At 41.0% G+C, this 14,577-nt stretch overlaps 1 protein-coding gene across 1 annotated transcript in view; it reads right to left on the reverse strand.

Moving 5' to 3' along the window:
- Positions 1-14,577, reverse strand: part of SDK1 (sidekick cell adhesion molecule 1) — a 419,880-nt gene that overhangs the window by 129,941 nt on the left and 275,362 nt on the right. The window contains exons 9-13 of the mRNA XM_059826302.1: positions 8,628-8,822; positions 7,315-7,431; positions 6,880-7,047; positions 4,701-4,803; positions 3,402-3,578 (exon numbers count right to left, since the gene is read on the reverse strand). Of these exons, the coding sequence (XP_059682285.1) occupies positions 3,402-3,578; positions 4,701-4,803; positions 6,880-7,047; positions 7,315-7,431; positions 8,628-8,822 (760 nt within the window). The remainder of the gene's footprint in view (positions 1-3,401; positions 3,579-4,700; positions 4,804-6,879; positions 7,048-7,314; positions 7,432-8,627; positions 8,823-14,577) is intronic.

Genomic DNA, 14,577 nt, shown 5'->3' on the forward strand with positions numbered 1-14,577 from the left:
TCATAACATACAACTATTTTCAGGACCGAATCCTATGACATGGAGGAATGCAAGAGAAGCACAAGCTCATCACCAAAAGACCTGGAAATGTTTCTGTATTTGCAGTCAAAAAGCTCTTCTAGGAGAAAAAAAGACAGCAAAAAATTAAAATCTATTTCTTGCAGAAGAGAAACATCACTCGCAAATGTTTTACCTTGTGCAAATCAAATCAAGTGATGTTCATGAAGAATAAACACATTTAGAGGGAAGACAAATGAATGAATAGAGTACCTTGACTAGCAATTAGTTTCTGTGCCCAAGTACCATCAATGCAAAATTGATGAGCAAGGTAACCTTTGGCTGCACTTTAGCAAGTTCTTCATTAGTTTCCTGGCTTTCCTTTTCAAATATTTTATTTCTTCATAGACATGCTGAGAAAAATGATCCATTCTGCTTGCACCACCAATGTATACCATGCTGTGCTATCAGTGTATGTTCTCCTACCAAGAAACAGTACCTTTTTCCCCAAGCCCGTCTTCCAACAAGGGAATACAAAGGAAGAAAGTTTTCTTGCTTTCTTTTCACAGGTTAGAAAACCAGACCACTCAGAGATTAAATAACTGACGGTCACCCTGAAGGTCAATGGTTTTGAATTAAATCAGTTTGAATAGAAATTCGTAACAAACTTATTTGTGCCTTTGGAAATTTCTCTTGACATGCCTAGAGGTAGAGGAGGGACACATTGGTTCCTGGGGGAAAAAAGGTGGAGAGACAATTGGAGTTGTGAGATAAAGCTAGGTAAGGCTAGGATATTATCCGTTGGTAGACCGCTCCAGTCTGTAATTGGTTGAAAGGCCTCCTTTGAACATTTGTCTGACATTAGTGGTACTCAAGGCACTGAAGTGTAAGTGCTCATCGATGGGAATGTACATGCCCTGTTTGTTAATGTTTGGCACAAGAGAATTATCTGGGAGAATAGGGAATGTTATAGATCTGTCATTCGTATACGAGCTAGAATTTAATTTAAGCTTTACTTCAGACGTTTTCTTTCCACATATTTTCTTCTTCATTTCACTTCTGTTGTATCATGTATCTCTATTTGTAGCAGATTTGTGCTGCTGAGCCAAACGATAATGATGAAAGCTGCAAAGGAATGCAATGTTTTTTGGCATTATTGCACTACCTGCAGCACTACTTCGAAATAAAATGTCACAATTCAAGGTATGATTGAGTGACTTATCAGTTACTGAAGTCCTCTAAAAGAGTGGGTCTGATATATTTCTTTAATTCCTCCAGGAAAAACAGGTCATAAGTGATCAGCAGCAGAACATCGGAGGAAGCGGAGATCCAGGATTAAGAGCCAGTCTCAGCACATGGAGAGCCAGCCAACACAACTGGAGCAAGCTGGGTGCAAGAAAGCAGCCTCAGCAATGTACACGAGACGTGCCTCTCCCAGTTAACTTTTAGCTCGAGTTTTATGGAGTATAAAACTGTTCCTCACTGGTCAACGGGGAACAGCAAGTAAATACATCTGCTGTGCTGTACTGGGTTGCATAGGGCATCTTTTGCTATTTAGTATTAGGAAGTGGTCAGACTGCTGAAGTGTTTAGCACATATTTATAACTTTGCTTCGGAGTCCAGATTTTAACATTCTTTTCAGCCTTTACTCCATAATTTTCTGCCCTCCATTCAAAAACTGCCTCCGAGAAAAGCAAGTATGGTTATATAGTAGCAATATATTTTGAATTGTCTTCTGCTCTTGGATTCAAACCAGCAGTAAAATGCACTCTGGGAGGAGAGCTGAGGAGTGCTTAATTAGAGAAAGAATGTATGACCGCTCTCTGAAAACGGGCATCTGATCTAGCCTTGGCACTGTCAGAATAATGCTGTATCAAACAGCTCTCTGCATAGCAAATCTCGGAGGTGAACTCATTACACTGCCAACAGCAGAAGTTGCCATCTTCTCAGAGAGATCAGGCATGACCGGCAGAAACGGATGCAATTCTAGCTAAATTAAAGCATGCGGCACTACTCAAATAAATAAATAAAAAAAAATCTACATAAAACATTACCTTCTTATTCATTTGATCTGCTCCACACATGTACCAAAACCACAGTTGTTGCTTTTAGTGATAAAAATAAAATGGAAGTGCACTTCACCCCAGTGGAATGACAGAAATAGAAAATACGGAACCCCGTAATGACATTTTTATAATCCTTTTTCAGAGCTGAACTGCACTTGAAACATTTGCTTGTCTTTATTTTTAAAGATCCTTAGGAATAAAGGCATACATAAAAATATTTTTCCCCCTGAAAACCTACGTATAAAGAGAATGTAAGAGTAAGCAATGCCTGTCCAGGGACCAGCTATTCTGATATATGTTTAACAGAGAAAAAATACTAAAAGTAGGAATACATTTTCTTATAACCTTGGCATCACAGCACAGCACCTGGGCTTTATGGAAAAGCCCTACAGCATGGGGTAACAGAAGGATTCCGGCTGGAAGGGACCTCAGGAGGTCTCCGGTCCAACCTCCTGCTCAAAGCAGGGTCAGCCGTGAGATCAGACCAGTTTAGCCAGTCTGGTCTTGAAAACTGGAGACAGTATTGCAGATGTAGACTAGTAAGTGTCAAATAAAAAGGGGGTAATTGTGCCCATGAACCTACTGTGCTTGTGTTAATACAGCCCAGGATGCTGTTAGCCTTTTCTGCTGCCAGGGCACACAGTTGGCTCATGTTCAGCTGCTGTCCACCAAGATCCCCAGGTTCTTTCCAGCAGAACTGCCACCAGCCAGCCAGTGCCCAAAGCGTATTACTGCAAAAGGTTATTACTCCCCAGATGCGGACATTGCATCTGTCCTTGCTGAATTTCATAAGGTTCCTGTTGGCCCATTTCTCAGCCTATCTAGGTCCCTCTTCTGAATGGTGGTCCTGCCCTCCAGTGTATCTCAACTGTCCCCCACCCATTTGGTGTCACCTACAAACTTGATAAGCATGCACTCCAACACCTCATTCAGATCGCTGATAACGATGCTGGACAGGACATGCCCAATTAGATTCCCCTGCGGCAGTCCACTTGTTACTGGCTTCAGGTGGACTACAACCTCTTAATCGTTATCCCTTGAGCTCAATCACCCAACCAGATAGACATGTACACAGGGGGATTCAGAGAGATGCAGTTACTTGGAAGTAACTTCCAAGGCTCCAGTTACTTGGAATTCCAAGCAGCGTGGCAGCATGCAAAAGGGAGGACATATTTCAAGGCAGCTTAATTAGGAATTAGCCAGGTTTACTTTCCCCTAAAAAACCCACACCAAAAACCAAACTTACAGACTCCCCAGATCTCCTAGAATGAAATGCTAGAAAAATGCCCAAGGGTATCTGAAACCAAGCATAGTGTGTATTTAAGGTGAAATACTCACATCACTTCTAGTCGAGCCATTTTGGAGTCATTTCCTCCAAAAGAAATGACCTCACAGGTGTAGTCTCCGATGTCACCTGACCATGTCTGGCTGATGAGAAGGGTTCCATCTTTCTCTACTGTGATCCTGGAACTGCTGGATGGATTTATTACAACGCTGTCCTTCTTCCAAACATACCTGAGCATTACAATGCTTCAGTTAATAATTACTCACTTCAAAATAGATTTATTTGAACTGCCAATAAGATAGCAGCTTCTGTAATCACATGTTAAAAAATGACAGGCCCCTACAGTTACTTTCAGGAACAGTGCCTTTTACAAATTTTAGGTTTAGATCAGTGATCAGAATGAGAAATGTAATTGCGTCCAAGTTACTATATATTTTACAACCAATACTATATATTTTACATGGAAAAGGTGAAGCACTCATGTCCAAGTTCTAAAGTCCACCTTTGTCAGCATTTTAAACTAGAATATCATACTCTGCAGTTAACAGCTGAGGTGTTGGCCCATCTCTAAGACTGTAATAACCTTAGACTGCTGTAATCAGTAACATCTTAAACTGCTGTGACAAGGTTTACTAGAGCTCATCTGTTAAAACACATACATACCAACATGTCAGAGATGTGTATAGTCGATGGTCTTATAATTAAGTATGTTCACATGAAATTTCTACACCTGTATTTCTCTTTCCGAAGTTCTTTCTGCAGTTCGCCCTTCTAGCACACTCCAAGTTCTTCCTTGTATTTTCTTTCATTTATGTTGCTTTCAGACTACATGAATTTTCGTGGTAAATTTGTTTTAAAACTGTGAGCTTCCTCTAAATGCTCTAGTGCAAATGTTAATAGCTCAAAGTCTGTTTTCCTTTACACAGTTAAAGCAGAACAGAGCCCCTAGTTATTGAGTTGTTTCCAAGAACACGGGCATCTCTTGTGCTGCTTTCATGCACCCCAATGTAAACACTTCTAAAATCCTATTCCTTCTCTTTGGCTTTTACTCTCATTAAGTATCAGCTTCTGACAAGTTGGCTTTATTGATAGTGTATTAACCTTGACAGTAAAATCATGAAAGGCTATATTGAAGTCATGAAGTGGAACATAGCTCATTGTAAATAATACATAAGGCTGAAATGGGAGATGGGGTTTGTATGATTAATGATACAGTGTACAACCTTATAACGCAGTAATCAGGGGTCTGGTGTTAAAATCTGGGGTCCTGAAACTTTCCACCTAATGCTATTCATAAAGCTTATAAAATTAAGCTTGGATAAACCACACAAACAAGAACTGACACCACCAACCTGATTGAAATTCTAGGATCATGAGTCGCTTCACATCGCAGAGTGGCTGTGGTTCCTTTGATCACAGTGCTATCCTCAGGAGGGTGAACAATGAAAGTGCGATCTGAAAGGAACACAAGCCACAGTTCAGGTGAAATTACAGCATTTTGACTTGGGTATTCACCCAGAGAGCAGGCAACTGAACATTCGTCATTCAAAGCAAGCAGGCCATTCCTCTTCAAGCCTTTGCTGTGAAGGCTCCCCTCCCTCTCATGTCACTGCCTCAAGAAGAGGTGGAACGCTGTGGGGTGCAGAGAAGCAAAAGCAGCAGAGGGCACGAGTCCGAGTCGGCAGTGATCCCAGTAGGAAGAGTGCTAAAGCTGTCCTAACTCTCACTTGTCTTGTGGTAAGCATCTACGGCAACTCCCTAAAGTCATAAGGCAGCAAGTATGTTTGTAATGGATTGTGAGTGAATCCAGACATACACTGAGCCAGGAAACAAGTCACACTGTTTGGAGCAGGGAAAACAAAAAGAAAATCTGTGCAAAGAAGAATACACTAGAAAAATCCAGAACAAGGAAAACTTAAAGGGTACCCTACAATCTGGTCAAATCCAGGAAAGAGGTTGAAGGAGGAGGAGCTTCTGGTAGTCTGAATTTTCCATATAAGATAGATATGCTGTTTATTCAAATGTTTCAAAACATCTTTATTTAAGCACCTTCTGGAGACCCAGAACACAATAATTGCTGTAACTACAGCAACCAGATCTGGTGTGAAAGATCTCTGTTATGCTTAACACACAGTAGCAGCAGCAGATAGCATCAGCTGAGGCAGGTAGACAATTAGGATGAGCGTAGAAGATATGTGGATAATGTTCATCAGTCCTAAATCCCTACAGAGACAATCAGCATCTACTGAGCTCTCTCATACATGCACAAGAAGAAATCATCAGCAAAATCAAAAGCTAACTCTGATAGCACGAAATTTTTAGCATTATTCCTGATGTACCTAGGTATGCCTTCTAGCTTTGTAACAGTCCTGTGCTACACAAATATTAGGTTATACTCACTTTTCTTTCCCCTCTCCAATGCAGTACAATGAACAGGAACTATCTTTAATACATATAAGAACCTATGCCTTTGAGAATTAATACAAAGGATCTCCTTTACTTGATCCATACACCTGGATATCGTTCATTTTACAGCATCCTGATATGTATGCCAACTCTGTATTGTCAGTAAGATATAAATATGATGGCCATATGACATATGTACATCACATTTACTGCCAGTAGCGTTTTCAGGTATTCCCAAGTTCAAAAGGCAAAATGTTCCTGATTTAACTTGCGCAGTTTTAGGATTAACAAATGTCAAATATGCACCACACATCAGCAGCGTAATCAGTACTTCAAGCGCAGGAAAGGAGAGGGGGCCACAACGCCTTTGTATTTATCATCATCTTCATTGTTTTTAATTATTTTCAGTCCCAGCTCAAGTATCATTATTTCCTAGCTTTAGCAGCAAAAAACACGTTACACTTAAATTGAACTCACTTAGGAGTAACACAGGGGAACCTGTTGGATCAGACTCTCTACCCCAATAAAGGAAATTAAAAAAAAAAAAAAAAAAAGATGAAGGGCAAATGGTGAAGGACAAAAATAATTTCATGGGTTGCCCTGTGCCGTGCCAACCGGCAGCACGAGGGAGTAGCTGAAGTTTACTGTACTTCGGTTTGGCTTCCAACAGTGCCCAGGGCCACAAAGAATTACAAAGGTATGAGGAAAATCACACCCATTGTAACTGTGGCCCCAGAGCCTTAGTGCCAGCATGGGCTGGTCTATACTGTCTGCAGACTCCTGGAGGCAGAAACCCACCGCAAATAGCCAAATCTACAAGTTAATAGGTCTGATTTGCAATGTGGGATTTGCCAAGGCAAAACCTGAGTAAAATTGTAATTGTGATTGAAGCTCTATTTAAATAGACTTCCTTTCACAAAATATAAAAGTTTATATGCATAATTTTACAATCAAAAAGGGTATTTGTGATAGGTTTCCTAAAATAGATACATTATTCCTATTAAATCATACAAGTATCTCTATTAACTAGAAAAGCATAATTACTTATGAAAATTTCCTGAGCATACAACAAAAACTGATAAATACTTGATTAAAGTTAGACTTTAAACAAAGCATTATCCTTACTCCACACTGTCAGCATCACAAAAGCATTCAGAGCTCCTTCAGAGTTGACTGCACAGCAAGTATAATTGCCGGCATCCTGAAGGAAAACGGGCGTTATCTGGAGCCCTCCAGATTCGAGAAGAATGAAGCGAGGAATCTGAACTGAGCCACTGGCTAAGATCTGGTTTCCTGAAACACAGAGGGAGAAATAGCATTAATAGTGTCACGTAGACTGCATGGATTAAGCACTGCAACTCTAGTTCTTCCAAAAGACTATTACAGCCTATCCGGGCCACTGGCTCACAACAGCCCCACCACAAACCCTCTGCTCGCAGAACCAGCGAAATGAAGGAATATTCACTAAATGGATCTACAGACTCTCAGAACAGAGAAAAGAGAATAGAGACAAGAAAACATGGATTACAGCTTTTCCACAACAATTTAATAACTGGCTACCTTTCTTCCATGAGATTGCAGGCTTTGGAGCCCCTGAAACTTCACAGGTTAGCACTGCGGTCATTCCCTCTGTAACAGTGGTATCCTCTGGAAGCTGTATAAATGCTGGTTTAATGTCTAGAATCAAAAATTTTAAAAACTCAATGCATCAGCTATTAGAAAGATCCGTTACCTATTATCATGGACTACTTTACATCCCCTTTTATAGAGCTGATGATGGAGAAGGACATGACAATAATACATGAAAACCTTTCAGCAGTGACTGTAACCTTTCATTATTCACCTCCTAGGAATTGTCTAATTTAGTTTATTACCTGCATGGAAAATAAAAATCTATCAGTGCTTGTACATGTACAAGTAAGATGGCTTACAGATGAAGGAAGACAAAGCTCAAAATGAGTGTTTGGGGGAAGTTGAGAAATCTAGATAAACAAAACTATTTTGCTTCATCTTCGTAACAGAGTTCTTTAAGATGAAAAGCAACTTGAGAAAGGCATTAACTTTGAAACTTAAATGTCAGCCAAAAGAATTTTGAACCTGAGCCTCATCCAAGACATTTCCCAAGTTTCTTTCTCTCTTACTACATTCTTTTCTGCAGTTTCCTAGATATATATTGAACCGGGGCTGATGTATTTTCTGAGGCCAGTAGGAATTCTGGTCAGTATGTGTAAACTGCTCTTGGGCTAAAAATCAGCTTTCTGAGGTAGAGTTAAAGTATTACGGACATGCCTGTTAATAATCGCTTTTAAAAGAGACTGCTAGGATTTCCAATTCTCCCATAGAGAAAAGTGTACTTCATTAACAAAATCATTTAATCAGACTTCTTGCCCAAAAGAAAAAAAGAAAAGAGACGTTTAACTTGAACTTTCTTTCTTTCCCCTACTAAATGTAGCTGTAGCACAAGGCAGATAAAATGATACCATGCACAATCATGAAGCAGTAGCTTGAATTCAGAACTGAATTACATTAGAGTAGAACTAAATTATTTAAGTATAAAGGAGAGATAAAAGTATTACACAATTAACCTTTTTTTCTCTTTTCACTAAGTTCTCCTTTTGTAGCATGAAATAGGAGAGTTCACCTCAAGCCCCTAATGTCATGGAACGTTTTTCTACAGGCTTCAGCAGACGGTGTTCAGGCCACAGAGGGCATTTTGGGGTGCCTTACGGCTAGGGCAGCTATGCTTGATGAAAATCAAGGTTCTGCGAGTCGAACTAAACAAGCACAGAGTGGTGGAGAAATCTGATGGATGTAGGGTCACCTATAGAAATGACAAGAGAACTCACTGATCTCTATCGCAGCTTCTTACTCACTAGTTACATCCAGGTAGGTGTACGTCTGTATCTCCCCAGCTTTATTACTAGCAAAACACTGGAAGATTCCAGCGTCCTGAGGACGCAGCGTGTGGATCCGCAGCCCACCACTCAGCAGTACTTTGTAGCGGGGATTTTCCAGCTTGCTGAGGGGAACGGAGTCCTTATACCAGACCAGGGTGGGAATGGGAACACCTATATAAAAAAAAAAGAATAATTTCACTATTAGTCTTTGCAAAATGTGTTTTGGGTAGTCAAAATACCCAGCACTGTTATGGTCATATCCCTGGTTTCCCATCCTTCCACACCAACTATTTATATTTTTACAAGCTGCTTTTGATAAATGGAGGCTGCATCTTACATTATCAATGGTAATAATACACTGCAGAACATGTGGGAATAAAACCAGCAAACAGTAAAAGGGGGAATGTTGAGAAAACATGTTATCAAATTACTTTCTTCACCCAATCATATTTCATGCTACTACAAAATAAGATTTACAGCAATTTCACGTTGAAAGCCAGAATCATGCTACTTAAACAGCAGCAGTGTGGCAATGCAGCAAGTCTGTAAGACTGTTCCATCCCAAATAAGATTCCTCTGTGCTACTGTAGCTAAGATGTCAAAGTGAAAAGGAAACGGCAAATTACACATAAAAAATTAAGTGCTCACATGGCTGTATTTGAGTCCTAATTTGGCAGTTTAGTTTGAGCTGATGTACAAACAGCATGTTGCCAATAACGGGATAGCTTTAAATCATTATCATTTTTATTCATTCTCAGGCTTCACCTGTTATTTGAAAAATGCAGACATTAGAAGAAACAAAAATCCTACCCTAGATATAACTTACAGTCCCGTTTATTCCTGTTTTCTTTCATGTGCATGTTTTACAAACTCTGCCACAGTTATTTCACGTCTATTTTTGCCACAGTCATATCCCAGTCAGCTGGGATGCAGTGGCTGTAAATTTAGTATGTACAAATAGTGTGTATACTCTCTCTATATTCTCTTTTCTTCGAGAGATGTCAGGGGCCTGGAACAGTCACACACAGATGTTCCCATCCTGCTCCTCATATCAGACAATGTTTTATCTTTACATCCCAGAAGTCCCTCACTGATCGAATACTGAGGGCCCTATGCAGGGATCTGAAGTGAAGCATTATTTTGTGATGGATAATCACAGGATCACAGGGGTATCAAGCTGATTTCAGTTATCTCAGCCCCAAACACGGCATTTTCAGAATCGGTAGCTATTTTTGAACACATATCACTTAAAAACTCAGAGCTTCACATTCCCTTGAAACAGGTAAGGAACTGTGGCCTTAGATTCAGGGGTGAGTGAAATTTGCCCAACCAGAGAAAAGGAGGGTATCACAGAAGCATTAAGGACGGGATGTCACTGATTAATTGGGCATCTGCAGACAATGAATTTCAATGTTGGCAATGACTTCAGGTTCTCAGAGCGAAAGCACTACGGGAAGATCCATATTATCATCATTATAATTTTTTAAATCTCAAAGATAAATACTGTTGTATTATACTTCCATTCATATCTTCTCTCAGTGTACTTACTCTCTTTATACAGACAAAATCTATATTAACTCCTGGAAAGAATGTACAAACAATGTATGGAACAATTGAAAAACAACATTCAATTGCTGCTGTTACTTTTATAAACATGTATAATTTACTACAATCACCTCTGATGCTTTTGTTCTGCTGATAAAATAAAATGTACTCATAACCTAGAAGGTAATCATCTCAGGAAGAAATCCACTATGTAGAGTGCATTGTCTGATAGAGAATAGACATAGTGTGGCAGCTTGCAATAGGCATAATTTACATTTCATAAACAGCCCATATACAGAATTAGCGTAAATTTCAGTGTTCAAAATTCTCGGTGAGAGTGTTATTCATCTCTTGAAAATCCTCCTGGGCAAATACAAATTATCACTGAGTAATGAAGAAACAGATGATGCAAAATGGAATAGTTCTCCTGATGCCGAGAAGCCTGGAAATGATTTCAAGTTTAAATAATAGCAACTCCATTTTCCCACACATTAGACTTGATAGGCACCTAGGAAGTAATGAAATCCTGCATTCAGTACACTCAAACCTTTAACATTGGTGTCATTCCATAAATCCCATTCTACTAACAGTATTAGCAAACCTTCTAATCCTGTAATCACTGTGAGATACACCTTCCTATCACCAACTCAGCTGACAAACTGAATATTACCATCTCTATTTTTCTACATTTCGGTTACAGATATCTTCCTCTACTCAAAGTTATGAGTCTGGATAATAGGATCTTATCTAAGCACTCTGATGCCTGTCAGCAGCATTCATTTGGGCTTTAGTGATCTTCCCAGAGAGATTTCTCTTCCAAGTTGTACACATTTTCTTTTATCATTTTGCTACCTCTTTGGCTATGAAAACACTTAAAACCAGCTTCCTTTCTTCTCCCCCTTCTCCTACCCCAGAGCCTTTCCTCTCCCCACACCCCCAAAGGAATTTTGCTTCTTTTCCTCTCTAAACACTTCTTGCAAAAAAATTACGAACGGAAGAAAACACTTTAAAGACCTTTTGGACTATACCTTTCCAAGCAGTTATCAGTCCTGCCTTACTGTTTGAGAGAGTACAGATTGGCCTAAAATACTAGTAATAATAAATAAAATAAGCTTGTTTCTCAGCATGTATGCAGCACTGTTCATTTCTCACAGGCAAATTAACCTAGTGTTATGGAGGAGACAAGAAGGCAGGAGACTGAGACCCTGGTTCTGGCTTTGCCACTTTCTCTGTGACCTTGGGCAAATAATGTATGCAATCCAAGGCTCAGTTTCCCCATCTGTGAAACAGATGCTTGACTCTTTGCCAAATTTAACTTACTTAAGAACTTGGATAAAAGACTCAAAATATTCACTGCGTCATTTTTGTTATTTATTTTTTATAGCCTTCTCTAGATCCCAGTGGGCTACTGGGGAATCCCAAAAGCATCTTTCCATCTACTTGTCTAAACAGGTAGAACTAAAGTCCAATTAACTGCACTCCCTAGACACCACCACCGCTGCCTGCAGCTCTAAACTTTCTATAAGCAAATAAGAAAAAGCATTTCAAGAAAACCCATTGAAAATGCAGGCAGCATCAGCGACTGCTGAAAGATATACAGCAGAGTATGGTTACTGTGCAGTCTGATACACTGGAACTCCATTATAGCAAAGTATAAAGCTAGTCTGTGCAAGTTGCAATTTTATTTACAGTTAATCTCTGCTTATACTGTGAAAGTAATCTGTCTCTCACACATTCAAAGTGCACCAGGACTTGGCAAATGGGCTTTATGCACAGAACGTGATGGGGCTGGGGGAAATACAATCTGTCTTCCTGTTCGTAGCAGAGGTACAGGGCAGCTTTGCAGTTCCCCTAGTGCTTTATTCTAGCTCCCAGCTCGGAGCAGGGAGACAGCAACCTTCATTTACCTGCTTTTTAAATGCTGGCAATTACCAGATTTGTGTAATAATGGATCAAAACTCCTCTGTTTAATCCTAGTACCTGCCCCTTACACGTCTCAGCAAAATAACCTACGTGAAGACAGGTTTCCATGCTCCTGCACCACATTCATCAGCAAATCAGATGTGCACTAGAAAAGTTCAGCAGAAATAAATTATTTTCTCTAGTAAGGGTTCCCATATCACAGAATCACTACGGTTGGAAAAGACCTGTAAGATCATCAAGTCCAACCAAAAAAAAAAAAACCAAAAAAAACCCCCACAAACCACCACCAAAAAAAAACCAAACAAACCACACCACACAACAACAACAAACCACAACACACCAAAAACCAACCCACCCAACACCACACAGCTCCATGCCCATTAAGCTACATCCCACAATGCCACATCCACACGCTCCTTGAATACCTCCAGGGAGGGTGACTCTACCACCTCCCTGGGCAGCCTATTCCAATGTTTCACTACTCTCTCAGTAAAGAACTTTTTCCTGATATCTAGCCTGAACCTCCCCTGGTGCAACTTGAGGCCATTTCCTCTAGTCCTGTCACTAGTCACTTGGGAGAAGAGACCAACACCCACCTCACCACAACCCCCTTTCAGGTAGTTGTAGAGAGCGATAAGGTCTCCCCTCAGTCTCCTCTTCTCCAGGCTAAACAACCCCAGCTCCCTCAGCCGCTCCTCATCAGACTTGTGCTCCAGACCCCTCAGCAGCTTCATCGCCCTTCTCTGGACACGCTCCAGCACCTCAATGTCTTTCTTGTAGTGAGGGGCCCAAAACTGAACACAGTATTTGAGGTGCGGCCTCACCAGCGCCGAGTACAGAGGCATGATCACCTCCCTGCTCCTGCTGCCACACCATTTCTGATACAAGCCAGGATGCCGTTGGCCTTCTTGGCCACCTGGGCACACTGCTGGCTCATATTCAGCCGGGTGTCGATCAACACCCCCAGGTCCTTTTCTGCAGGGGAGCTTTCCAGCCACTCATCCCCAAGCCTGTAGCGTTGCCTGGGGTTGTTGTGGCCAAAGTGTAAAACCCGGCACTTGGCCTTATTGAACTTCATCCGGTTGGCCTCAGCCCATCGATCCAGCCTGTCCAGATCCCTCTGCAGAGCCTTCCTACCCTCAAGCAGATCAACACTCCCTCCCAACTTGGTGTCGTCTGCAAACTTGCTGAGGGTTCACTCTATCCCCTCATCCAGATCATCAATAAAGACATTAAACAAGACCGGTCCCAAAACTGAGCCCTGGGGGACTCCGCTTGTGACCGGCCGCCAGCTGGATTTCACCCCATTCACTACAACTCTCTGGGCTCGGCCATCCAGCCAGTTTTTTACCCAGCGAAGAGTGTACCTGTCTAAACCACGGGCCGCCAGCTTCTCTAGGAGAATACTGTGGGGAACAGTGTCAAAGGCTTTGCTGAAGTCCAGGTAGACAACATCAACAGCCTTTCCCTCATCCACTAGGCGGGTCACCTGGTCATAGAAGGAGATCAGGTTGGTCAAGCAGGACCTGCCTTTCATGAACCCGTGCTGGCTGGGCCTGATCCCTTGGTTATCCTGCACGTGTCCCGTGAGCGCCCTCGAGATGAGCCTCTCCATAACCTTCCCTGGCACCGAGGTCAGGCTGACAGGCCTGTAGTTCCCCGGATCCTCCTTCCGACCCTTCTTGTAGATGGGCGTCAATATCTCCAATAAGACCTCATCTAATGAAAATGGTTAATCCCCTTGGGAGCTAAACTGCTCAAAGGAAGAGTTAGGGTAGAAGGAAAAATTAGAAGCCAACCTCTTCTCTCCCTGATTCCTCCAGGTTTGGGGGTTTGTTTTGTAACACATGAAAAACATTTGAGACAGGAGATAGGTTTTTTTCAGTGACAGTGAGATAGTCCAGAGGTTTGTCAAATAGTTGTGTAGTATTGAAACATTTTTTTGAAAAAATCTCAGCATGTTTTTTTAATGCAATTTCTCTAATGATATAACACTTAGTTTTAATTCTGCTACTTGAAAAATATTCACCAATAAAAAGATGCCGATATGTTTGTAATATGACATGCTGAAACATAAAGTTGGTGGCACATAGCCAGAATAAATGTCTCTCTAGTCACTTCTCCTTCCTTTGAAATTGTCTCATCTTGGATGCTCGGGCACAAAATGCAAGAACAGCCCAAGGACAAAACGCTATTTCCACCTTCTCAGCTCCCCTAATCTGGGCTTTAGCTATTTCCTGAGCCAGAGGTTCCATGCACACAGCTGTGTTTAATAGTCCTTACTGGATTTTTCTTCCATAAAATTTTGTTTGATTGTCTAAATAGTTTTTATTTCTGATCTTAACTACTGCCTGGACCAATGACCTCCACAGCTTATGTTTTCCAAAAAAATACTATCTTTCCTTTATCATATATCTCCTACCTGAAAACTTAGCTGGGTGCCTCCTCTACTTCTTGT

This window comes from Gavia stellata, chromosome 18 (assembly GCF_030936135.1).
Source record: "Gavia stellata isolate bGavSte3 chromosome 18, bGavSte3.hap2, whole genome shotgun sequence".
Classification (NCBI taxonomy): domain Eukaryota; kingdom Metazoa; phylum Chordata; class Aves; order Gaviiformes; family Gaviidae; genus Gavia; species Gavia stellata.